Here is a 13,243-nt window from a genome sequence, read left to right on the forward strand (position 1 = left end):
GTGCAATGGACAAAATCGTATGGATCCAAAATTGCATGGTTGATGACGTCATTGTAAAATGGGCTGAATGAACGATATCGAACAACCAATCAAATGACATGGATCTATCTAGGTGTCATAGATTACATAATTATATATGTCTCTCCCCTATCTCTCATCACCCTTGGTCCTACCCTTCTATCACTTCACCCCCTACCCCATACCTTCATGTCTTATTTCTCTCTCTCTCTTAATCACACATTACCTTGTTTATTGATAACTTGTGTATCAGACATTCTAAAAAAAATCATTGGTTTTACAAGTATGATTCACATATTTATTTCATTTCTTCCAAATGTACCCTTCCCTAGTAACCCCATGTACATCTAACCACATACATAACCACTAATTAAACAAGACATACATCAGCATAACAATCCGATGCACGAATCACAGTAATTGTTCTTTGGTTATAACAAAGACTCTGAACATGGGAAACATTTATATTACAAAAGCAAAAGTCAAGATATCACACGTATAGATGGACCTATGGTTACCAAAAAGTTCTCTAGAGGCAATGAAAAAGTGATATGTAAAAATCCTACAACAAAATACTTTTTTTTGTAAATACTTCAAATAACTAATAAATCATTTAAAAGGGAATGTGAATGAGATCATTTCATTACTGAATACATTTATACATATTTCTAATTGCAGTCATATTACCAGTATCTAAAATGGAAATTACAATTAGTCATTCATAAATTTATGCTTACTCATGACAGAGAGAGTCTGTCATCAAGAGTAAGATTTACAAAACTATACAAAGAGATATCAACTAAATGATAAGTAAGATAGGTTACACAAAAGCTGAGTGAGACATGCTCTACAAAGAAACTAATACAATATAGACAAGAAAACTGACAGCAAAAACCCAAACGAACTTGGACGTACTAGTTATCTAGGTACTTATTAATTTTATACAAGAAAAATAAATTGTATAGAAAAATTCACTTACACAATTACATGCACAAATAAAATAAATGATTGTTAATTCATCCTGTACAAGGAAGTCTTTCTCCAACAAGATAACAGAAATCAACATCAACATATTTCCCTGGAATGTCTCAAAAGCAGGTGAGCATTTCTATTTCTGGTTAATTTCAGGAAATTGTGATCTCAGTGTCTATTTCTGGTGAGGATGTGGTTTCAATAATATTTCACAAACACATGTCAGAAAGTAGATTTCACATTCCTTGTGTAGGTTTCCTCCTGCCTGACTTTTGGTATGAGATCTAGGACGCTGATTTCATCTCCCTTTGGGGGAAGAAGGCAGTTTGATCCCTTCATATTGTTTTGATTCTTTCAAATTGAAATAGCATGTTAACTGATCATTATCTGAGCTTGTCTCTCTCTTCAGCTCAGGTTAAATTTATCTCTGGCATACCTTGATGGATTTCTAAACCAAGCTTAATATTCAGAATTAATCTCTCTAATCTCACAAGCTTAAATCAGTTCATCACAGGTTAGATCAAAATGTTTTGTTTTCACTAATAAATCATAATTCTATCATGCAGATGAGATAGTACTTTTCTAGTGCTCTATCATCCTTTCTGCTTAATAACTTGTGACATAAGAACATTTTCAGCCAACCCACATATTCTTGACCTCATAGCTTCCTCTTTGTCTCCCTATCTTTACATATCTCTTCTAGAAATTTTATTGAACTTGACAGATTCCCCCACTGTCCTACAATTCATTGACTTAAAAATAAAAGGAAAATTGCAATTCAATATTTTTATGTGAAATATCTTTAAATAATCAACTTTGTATTTATCACATTGAACGATAATATTCTAATTCTACTTTTCAAACTGTTCAACACTTGACAAAATATCCATATGATTAGTAACATTGCTACAACCTTCTACACAACTGCTATTTTGTCCATTTAGTTTGAATTCCAGCAATTACAACGGAAGCTTTAAATTCTTGACAGCATAGCACCAAGTCTTCACATTTTAGCAAAATTAAGTTCATACCATATATTACAGATTAGAAACAAATTCACATTGTATGTATAATCAAATGCCTAAATGTTGATGTATTGTATATATTCTGATCAATCGGATTGGTAAAGATTTAGGACCATTCTGAATTTCAAAGTAATCTAATAATCAAACATCGCGAACACATCCTAGTCTAGAAGAGCATAGTATGAAATATAGACAGGCCATTATCTACAAATGCATATGACTCTTCTCTTGTAAATTGACACCTGGAAATATTAAGGTTTGAAGCAATAAATAGAAGGCAACAAGAATAATTTTGCAGCAGCTTATTCACAATGAATTGTAGCATTCATTCTTGACATTTATACATCCAAAGTGGCATTCTCTATAGGAGGGCTGTTCCGAATTCCAGGGGTTTCACTATAACATAGATAACAGAGAGAGAAAGAGAGAGGAAGAAAATTTAAATTGTTAGTGGGTTGAATCATTGCACATGTTTTACACTGTATGAAGAATATAATGAGTTTATCAGAATGAAGTCTTATTTGAGAGTATGTTTTGTTCTCACCAGCAGACCTGCCAACCTTCTACAACAACAAAAAGTATTCTTAGAAAGGAAAAAAAGTATTTTTTGACAAAAAAAGAGTATTTTTAAAAATTTGTCTCAATGTAACAATCGCCAGGCTATTGCAGTGAGACTGGTGAAAAAACGTGTGAAATGACTCTACTTGAAGTGACCAGTGCAAAGCCAGACATATGTTTCTTCACATCTTTGCACCATTACATAAGTCCCTATTAGAGCCCCATGCCCTATGATGACCATGGATGGACTGTTCTGTTTTATATGTACTTATACATTATAAGTTCACAGATAACACAAGAACTTTTGAGATAGAATCACAAAACAATGGGACAGGAAAGTAAAAATCAATATTTCTTTGTGGGGAAAGCATATACCCAGGATGTCATGTCTACTGTTATATAAAGTGTGAGTAAGTGTTAGTAGGAGAAACCCTGAGCAAAGGCCATGGGACCAGATTCAAATCAATCTTTCCTTCTCTCTTTGAATAGAATTTTATTGTCAGATTATCAAGAACTTAATATCCTTGGAAAGCTTCTTTAATTTTCTGCGCAAAGAAACCTGTAAAATAGTTTCATTTGATATCAGAGCTACCCTTGAAATGAAATAATTGATTACACACTTTTTTCATATCTGAATTCTTTTAAAATAAGAGTATATCACCATATAATTTCATTCTAAAACATGATGGGGATGTTCAATAATGTTTGATGTGTTTTACTGACATTTCCTTTCCATGAGCATTTCAGATTAGTGTGTAAATTTTGATGATTGGAGCAAGTATAATTGATAAGATACAATGCTAGAGTCAAAGTACCCTTTGTCATCTAGGTGGGGTACAATAAGGTGCATTGCAACATCTAATTGTCTTTGTACAGAAAGGGGGGGGGGCATTGTGTTGTATGTATTTTTTTTCTACATGAGTATCCTTTGTAAAGTTCTTTATATTTCAGGTGTAATATGAAATTAATTTGATCAAAGTAATAATCCATTGACTATTTATATAGGCTGTGATATTGATAGGATCTCTGCCACTTACAATTGGAATGCCTTTGACACCTGTAAAAAGTCATTCTGCATGATGTCTCTCATCTTCCAAAGAGCATTGGTAATATCATCATCATCTCCTAACACACCCTGTGCAAACCAATGACGTGGTAGACGTTGTTTCTGATTGTCAGACAATGGTACTGTTTCCTTAGTAGCGCAGAGGCTATGCTTCCAATCACTAATTGTATCAGTCCTGTTATTTAGTCCCTCTATATATCTAGTAGAAAAGGCAAATACATGTTTGTACACTTTTAATAACTTGAATAAAATTATGATCACTAGGCTGTAAAAAATATCTTTTTGAGGATCAAATTTTTCTTGGCAACATAATTTCTTATTCAAAGTTTTTGACTAGATAGATATTATGATAAAATTAAGTATCTGTGTATTTCATTAGACATTGCCAGCTCATCAACAAGGGACATGACAAGAAAGAAAATGACACTTATTTTACATAAATATATTCTAACTCCAGTAAATTCATGACAGAATTTGTATATCTTAAACATAATTCTTAGACTCAAATTTCAAAAGCATAAATAATTTTTCCACCCTGCATTCAAATGTCATCCTTCAGATTTATAGATTCACATTTCAACTAACCCTGATCCTGAAAAATTAATGGTGTATACAGAATTGTAAGTGAAATCTGTCCTCTCATACTACACAGAGCACTAAGATTTCCAGCTACTATGTACTTACTTTATATAAGCCTCTGAATGGAGTAGTCTTTGTGTCTTTGGTGGGGCGGGTACAAACATTGGTTGAGGAGGTGCCATTGGGGGGTACTGAGCTGCCATACTCTGCTGACCATGGGGTACACCACCTTTCAAAACATGACAAAAACACAACATTTTATCACTGGATTTATTAAAAAAATACATGATCAATGGTTATATTGAATTTAAAACCAAAATGAAGGAAACTTCAGAACACACATTTGATTCCATATTGCATTGATAACATTGATAGGTGGAACTAATAATTGTCCATTAGTTTTCAGCTTTCCTTAGAATTGCCATATTAAATTTCAAATTCATTTTATCCCCTCTTTCTTGCATTGCTAAATATACAAAAAGCAATATGGCTGCCTATACATGTTTAAATGAATATTGAATTCAGGGAGCTAAATTAAAATGAATAAATTTCCTAATCTAAATGAATTCATTTATGACTATGGAAAGATTATTTCTATATAAAAGGTGTTATTGATTAATATTAACCTATTCCTAACATAAAAATATGATTTCTCCCTTTACAATTCATGCTCCTTTAAACAAAAAAATCAGACCATAATAACCAAATGCAAAAGCTTTTTCACACTTTCATCATTTTCCTTTCAATTACACATAACAACATCATACCGTCAATTGACATATTTACATCATCATCTCATTGCAATTAGACACGTAATAATAATGATTGAAATTTGGAAATATAGGGATTTTTGCTTTTGCATGATTAGAGAAAATTATGCATCCATTTACACTGAAGTAAAAATAATAAAAAATCAGCAAGGACAATAATAAGACCAGTTCTAAAACATTTTGAGTTTATTAAAGGTGTAGATTGTACTAATGCCAAATCAAATGAAGTTTATTATTTTCTTATAAAATTTTGATGTGGATCCTTGATTAACTGTATTCATCCACAAACCATGACCAGCCATTGTACATTACTAATGACCTCACATCATTAGTCAAGCATTATGAATAATAATTGCTTGGTCACATGTGCAAACAACCAAACCAATCATTGGTGCAGGATTCACTTCACAATCCTATCATTTTTTCAACCAGCAATAAAATGCACAGATAAACACATATGAGCAAATGTAATGGAACTAACCTTGATAATGAGCTGGGCTGTGTGCCCCAGCATGAGGGCTCATAGCCTGACCCCTTGGCATACCATATGGGGGTTGCATCATGCCTAACACATATAACATCAATTTATCAATCAACAAGATAGAAAAAAAAACAATAATAAGCAAACAAGCAGGAAACAATAACACAATTTAGCATTTGAAACAAATATTAGACAAACATACACAAATGTGTTAGGCCAAATGAACACTGAATGCTGATATGGGGCAGATCATTATAATTATCTTATCAAGCATATTATTGTATAAATAAAAGAGTGATCTTAAAGCAACATCAGACTTTTTTCAGCATATACAAAAATGAAAAGCTTTCATTTCTCACATACGATTATCAAGGCCAATTGTGCATGGTAAATCATAGAGGCAAATTTAGGACAAATTCAAATACACACAAACTAAAAAAGGAATCCTCTTTTCAGAGATGCAAATAGAAATAAATATCCTTCCCCTCTCAAATAAATAATCTGAATAGATTCAGACTGGTATGAATATCTACTTTCAATGAATTGAAGAACAAAAAATATCATCATGTGCTGCCAAAACAAACAGTTCTTCAAAAAGATGAGGGCCATTAGTTTAAATGAGCCCTCACCTCAAACCAAATAAATGAATATAATAATATATTTTAACATCGTTAGTATTTACAGAAAAGATGATAACAGAAATTGATATAATAGAACAAGGAAAAGAGAAACTGAGAATGAAAAGGCGAGGTGAGAAAGAGAGCAAAGTACAGATAAGAATGAACTTTGGGAAACAACAGAGGAAAGGAATGAGCCATTTTGAATTTGATTTGATTTGAAATTGAAAACATATTGAAAAAAAAAGAAGAAAATTAAGACTAAAGTGAAATAATGACACTGACAATGATACAGATAGGGTATTGACGGGTATTTCTTAGATAAGCCACAAATATTCCCCTTATCTTTAGCCATCTATATATTCTCCAACCCCGACCCACAAATGAAGTGACTATAAATTGATTTTTTTAATTGAATTAAATCATATATTAAATTTGAAAGATTAGGAGCAAACTCTACAGTGATCTCCACTAATGATGGATGAGTGAATAAAATGAATGAGAGAATGACTGTTTAATTAAGTTAATGAATAACAGGGAGATGGAAGGAGTATTAAGGGGAAATGCTGTGATTGGTCCTATACAAGACTCACCCGGTGTTTGCTGATGAGGGGGTAACATGCCCATATGAGGGGTAGGAGGGGGATGCATGCCAGACGTAGGAGTATACGGCTGGCCTTGGGGATGCATGCCTGGTTGGTAGGGGGGCATGCCTTGATGGTATGGTGACCCATGAGGTCCACCAGGGGGTGCTGGCATACCCCCATTATACATATCACCTTGCATACCATAGCCGCCTGTAAGAGTGTATCAATGAGGGGGAGGAGGAGGTGGGGATAAATCAAACTCAACAAACATAAATGGTAAACCATCTGAACCTATTCAATCCATTCACCTCATTCATACATGAGTCTCCCTCCGCTATAAGTGGATGAATGAAAAACTTAATTTGTTGTCACAATTTATCCTTGTGCTAATTCAGTAATCAGGGAACATGAATTCAATCCATCACCATTTTATTATTTTTTTTCTTTCAACTTTCTTTTTAATACTTCTTTAAAGAGAATGAATGATTTTTCGATACAATTTTACTATTTTAATATTGTAGAGATTGCATATTGTATTCTAATAAAGTCTATAAAGATATTTGCATGAAAATGCAATCGGATTATGAGAGAATAGGAGCAGAGGGTACTTGAAAATAAACAGAACTAAATTAACACGAATCATGCAAATACAAAATAAAAATCAAGCAAAGATATCTTTCAGGCAAATCATTTTGAAAATGAACTCATAAAATTATACAAGTAAATTTGCCTGAATGACAATTATCCCCTTTTTAAAACCAACTGAAAAAAAGCATTGAAGCAAATAGTCAACAAAGATGTTCATGCTGCATCAGTTCATGCATGTGTAATGTTTTAGTTATGAAATATGACTGTCAATACCAAATGTGCACAGCTTTAATATTTGAACTCTCAACTTATCAGGGAAATGTCAATAAATACAGCTCAACAAAACAAAAATAGTGCAAATAATTGTTTGTTATAAAAAAAAATAATGTCAAAAGCTTGTAACTAAAAACATTCACTATAACAAATATTAGAGATATTTTCACAAGTTTAACAAGATCTGGGGTGACAATAATGTACATTTATGTTTGAAATTATAAGATCTGTCATGTCAAAAATTAAACTAAATACAAGAAATGGCTCCAACATTATCAAAGAAACATACTTGACATACATTTTTTTTTCATCTGCAGAAACAAATGCACATTAAACAGCAGTAAAAAAATACAAATATTAAGTTCCTGGTTAGACAAATATTGAAATTAACAAAGTGGAAAGCACATTGAAAATCAATTGATTGTTTATGATCTGATTGTTTCATTCTCCATCTGCAACAGCACATAACAATAATAATCAATGCAAAACAATGAAACAAAAATAATATTTCATAATCTTACACAAAATGCAAAGAAACAAAGATATTACAAAACACATGACAACATTGACATGAGAGAATACTTTACCTCCATATGATTGGTTGATCTGTTGAGTTGCCATGCCAACAGGAGTAGGTGGTCCAACCACACCCATGACTGCACTAGAGCCTGGAGTAGATGGACGTGGAGCATTAGGACCATGTAGAGCAGCATGGGAGTGATAGTTCCTGTTCAAACATTAGGATAAATAATGTTAATTGTTTGAAAGGATGTTAATTTACTCATATCACTTTCAATGTATTTTCAAATGCACCATCATTTCATGAAGAAAACATAATGAACCTTTATCAGTAAACCAGTTAAGATAACAAGCTCCTCTTAAATCAGATATAGCAATCTTCTCATCTGGTCCCATGGGACATTGAGGGGAAGCCCCAGAAGAAAAAGCAGAAGATTGTAGTTTATGTGTATGTACATCAGAAGTAATGCCGATGGAACATTCCATCTTTTAAAAATCCATTTCAGCTGGGTTAATATTGAGTTGCCTGATGTAGCTCAAAAGGAATGTCACTATATCAAATGTAAAACATCAAAGTACATTCAGACAATCTATGTATGATTGATGAAGATGATGCTTACAGAGTACAGTCTCACCAACTGATGTAAATTACAAAAATCTCAAATTATTCAAAGGGTCACCAAAAGCAGACAAAATGATACCTAAATTGACAATTTCCATTCTAATAATTTATATATCAAAGGAATTGATTCATATAAAATGACCAAACTTATGCATACCTGTGTATGCTTTAAACAAAGTGTTCAAATTGCTTGGATATAATCTGCATATAATTAGAAGAATGAATTTTATGATGTAACACACTGTTCCTTACAAACATGAAGAAATCTTACCTTGAAAGTTGATGAGGAAGTACAAATCTAGCTGCATGCTTCATATGAACTTCTTTACAATGCCTTACAAGACGAGAATACACTGGGAATGGCCTGAAATATATCGTAAAAATGAAATTAAATATCATAAAATGTAAATGATCTATTCCGAGACGTACACTAGAGAGAACAAGAGATATATATATTTATCTTGAATTCTAGATCTTGAGTTTCATGTTTAAATACTACCATCATACAATATGCACACTGTGTTATAAAGCAATTGTGATATCTTAGTGACAATAAGAGGTCAATGGCAATGAGTCGTATTGTTAATGATGTACAAATAAAGAAAATATAACCTTTTTCTCAAGATACCATGAAATGCATGGTTGATTCATGTCTAAAATTCAATCTCATATGCGCAGTGGAAATGTTTCATTCATTAAAATATCATTCTTGGATGAGTCTGATCCACTTTGCCTTTTTTTTTTACTTGAAAAATCTCTTTCATATGAACTATTAAAAAAATAGTTCAGTAAATTTTGATCATCCTTAAACTTAACTATTAACCAGCAAAAAGTTATTAAACTTTACTGTTGAGGAGAATGGAATTACTGACATTTCTTACTTAGTTGAAGTTACATATCATCACAGAGTATAATAACATTGTCTATCAACAAAAAAATTACTCACTGATTTTTCTTGAAACGTGTGCAACTCTTCCAACAGCACAGGAAATGAGTTTCACCTGTAGAGATAAAGCATACAATATTGAAAGGACACCTGTAGGAAATAACGCTAAGTAAGAATCCCAAATCAGCTTTATTTATGCTCATGGGAAATCAGGAATATTACTAGTTCTGGGCTGATGTTATCTAAACATTAGTAAATACTAACAATCATCTCAAAGACCTGTATCCAACCATCTGCTTTTAAAGGGATATATACATTTTTATCATCTACATATTCATTCCATATTAGGCTCTATCTCTCTATTTGAGTTTTAATAGTGTTCTGTTTTTAATGTGATTGTGATTTCAAGGTATATTATATATTTTGTTTTCCTCACTGCTTGGTCTCTTACAATGTTCTCTCCCTATTTTATCATAACCTTTCTTATTTTCTATAATTCAATTTATGTCAATTGTTACACAAACATCTATTAGTTTGTAATTTTAACTGTTGATCTCCTGAGGTGAAATAGAATTACATAATTATCATTTATTATTACTATTATCATTATGGATATGATTCTATACATGATAATGAAAAGAAAATTAATTTGCATCATTTAACATGCATAATTTTGTTGAATCACTCCCATTTGCAGTGAACTGTTACTAATAAACTCATGGCAGCATTCAAAATAATAACAAACACAAATTCAATCATTGCATATACTTGATGAAAATGATGTAAGATGGTGAATAATATAAACTAGTTAAATTAAAGAATATTAGAAACCTTTCAAGTCAACAAACATACCATGACTAAATTTGATACCAGCAATGCAAAACTGAAGTTATTTGTTAGTTATTCTGACAGCCAATGTTAATAGCATCTTTCTTCCCAGGAGGTCAACTATACAACATATTAGTTTACAACACTAGGCCACAGATGTGTAAGGTATTCTGAATAAAAATTATGCAAGTCAGATATATGCAATGTAAGTATATATACATTTGAATTGTCGTGAACTGTTATTACTAAATGCAGATTAACAATATGAAGATTATTTCACAATGTTACTGATAATAGGCAATTACTTTGCTTATCATTTAGGGATTAAAATATATGTATAGTATACTAGAGATTGGAGATTAAGGTATGCATAAGACATTTAAGGGATGGTCCGGGCTGAAAATATCTATATCTAAATAAATAGAGTAAAATTCACAGAGCAAAATGCTGAAAATTTCATCAAAATCGGATTACAAATAACGAAGATATTGAATTTCAAAGTTTTGTGAAAACGGTGATATGTACATCGTCATTAATATTCATTAGGTGGGGTGATGATGCCACATCACCACTTTCCTTTTTCTTATGTTATTACATGAAATCATAAATGTTTCAATTTTTTATACATGTGTAAATGATGTGTCTCCATTATGATGAAATATGTTGAGGCAATAAATAACTAATGCACTTAATCAGTTGTCAATCCAATTGTTTTAGTTCTTGGTAGAAAAATTTTGAATTAACCTAATTTCATATAATAAAATACAAAAGAACAAGTGGGGATATGACATCATCAGCCCACTTAATGAATATTCATAAAGACATGCCTAGAACTGTTTCACCGGAATAATGCAAATCTTTAAAATTCAATAACTTTGTTATTTGTTATCCGATTTTGATTAAATTTTCAGCATTTTGCTCTGTGAATTTCACTCCATTCATTGAAATATAAATATTTCCAGCCAGGACCATCCCTTTAAAAACTGGGATAGGTTAATGAATTAGCTTAGTAGGTTTGTGAATGGAAAATTCGAAAAGGGTATGCATTTCATCATCAAGCAACCACTCTCTCTATAAACCTTTTCTAGCCCTTAGTCTTATTTCTCTTAAGTATTCAAAGCAGTCTCTCTCCAAAACAAAAGCCAAACAAGGTACTCTTAAAATACAACATTTTCTCATGGCAAATAACCACTAGTTTAGCATCAATTGTAAGAGTTATTTCACTTTGAAATGAAAATGAAAGCCATGTTAAATGAAATCATAAAGAAATAATTGTATGTCAATTAATGAACTTATTCTTTTAGTGCTGGGAGAGACTTTTACACATTTACTTGATTAGAAATAAAATTGGACAGAAAAGTAATAAGAATCTTTAAACACTCATTCACAATACAACGACACAACTAATTATTTGTCACATTTTACAACAATACAAAGAATCAAACTCAGGATAATAAATACAATAATTTATTAGGGGGCAGAGAGTACAAAGAAGTGTATATTTGTCATGTTGGAGAATGTTACACTAAAACAAACCTAGGTGAGACCTATTAGAATAAGTAATTTGTTTTTGAACATCAATGGATGATGAGATAGACAAGACAAGGAAGAAATAAAATGTGAAGTTTGATAAATCTTTACCTAAAACAAAACAAATTGCAATCTGCAGCATAATTTGAATTGAAAAACAAAACTACCTGCAGAAGTTCCTTCTCAACATTTCAAGGGGAAAATTCAGGGTCCTGTTATGTAAAAATTTACACTATTATATTAACTTTGCCATCCACTGGTACCTTTCATGAAATCCTTGACACTGATTGGCTGTTGAATATTGTTACTATGGTAGTTACCATACTCATTAATTTGTTCAGTAGTCTGTGAAAGGCTCTGTTTTATTTGAGTTTGACAATTGTTGGTTTCGAGTTACATCTATATGAAGATAGAAAAGCAAGGGTGATTATTATTTTTATCAAGTGCAAAAGAAAGTTTAGTTAAAAATTGTATATGGTATTTTTTTAACTTGATAAATTGCATAAATATACATGCATAAGTTTTCATGTTCATCGACCAATCCTATTCAAGGTTTTTACTGCACTCATGCATATATAACTCAGAAGGACTGCGACATGAAATGAATACCCGATACAGTTGTTTGGTCATGAATTTAAGGGACAAGTTAAAAGTCTTTCATTCAATATTTGAAGCATTTAAAAATGTCAATACACAAAGTAGATTATGCAGTTAGGGTTTTTTTTTTAATAAAAGAAAAGAGAAGTTATTCAAGTTTGAGGAATGTGCAAACAGTTATCCATGCAATAGAAAGAGGAAGATTTTGAGCAGAGACAGATCATAACACTTCTGCATCTTAGATGGGTGTAGATGGTCAGAATAATTAACTTTGACTCAAAGACAGAGCTGATTAGCAAAGGAAGGTAATACACAGAGGACACACAAAGGACACAATGCAAAGAATGGTTACTTTAACATGCGACAAGAGACATCAAAGTCCTGTTCGTATTTGACTTGGTAAAGCTCCTCACAAAACTACCTGCAGTATTATAACAGTATATGTTTTTAGTGTCATTTGTAATATCACTGGGGACTACTGGAGGCAGCCTTGACTTTTACAATCTGCCTCTGTATTATACACATAAAGGATATTGGTAGAACCATATTATGTGGTTTATCAATCTAGTCTTGGGGTTTTCTTTGCTTTTTCATCCAAACATTATAAATTCTTCTATTTGGCGCTTTATTGTAATTGCCCAAGTTAATCTGTTTCTCTTTTTTGTCTAATAGAAGCAGTACATTAATTATATGAGGAAATTATGATTTGCAACTTTACTGTAGATGT

General features: G+C 31.8%; 1 protein-coding gene across 12 annotated transcripts in view; it reads right to left on the bottom strand.

The window, feature by feature from the left end:
• Positions 1 to 302: 302 nt before the first annotated feature.
• Positions 303 to 13,243, bottom strand: part of LOC129256882 (protein polybromo-1-like) — a 44,555-nt gene continuing 31,614 nt past the window's right edge. For 4 of the 12 annotated variants that reach the window (XM_054895089.2, XM_064097489.1, XM_054895090.2 and 1 more), the window contains 8 exons: positions 9,622 to 9,676; positions 8,947 to 9,039; positions 8,122 to 8,261; positions 6,680 to 6,883; positions 5,470 to 5,553; positions 4,324 to 4,447; positions 3,611 to 3,838; positions 303 to 2,411 (listed from right to left, as the gene is read on the bottom strand). In XM_054895089.2, the coding sequence (XP_054751064.2) occupies positions 2,354 to 2,411; positions 3,611 to 3,838; positions 4,324 to 4,447; positions 5,470 to 5,553; positions 6,680 to 6,883; positions 8,122 to 8,261; positions 8,947 to 9,039; positions 9,622 to 9,676 (986 nt within the window). In that variant the 3' untranslated portion in view covers positions 303 to 2,353. The remainder of the gene's footprint in view (positions 2,412 to 3,610; positions 3,839 to 4,323; positions 4,448 to 5,469; positions 5,554 to 6,679; positions 6,884 to 8,121; positions 8,262 to 8,946; positions 9,040 to 9,621; positions 9,677 to 13,243) is intronic. The other 8 variants (XM_064097491.1, XM_064097494.1, XM_064097492.1 and 5 more) reach the window with 3 other exon arrangements.

This window comes from Lytechinus pictus, chromosome 3 (assembly GCF_037042905.1).
Source record: "Lytechinus pictus isolate F3 Inbred chromosome 3, Lp3.0, whole genome shotgun sequence".
NCBI lineage: Eukaryota > Metazoa > Echinodermata > Echinoidea > Temnopleuroida > Toxopneustidae > Lytechinus > Lytechinus pictus.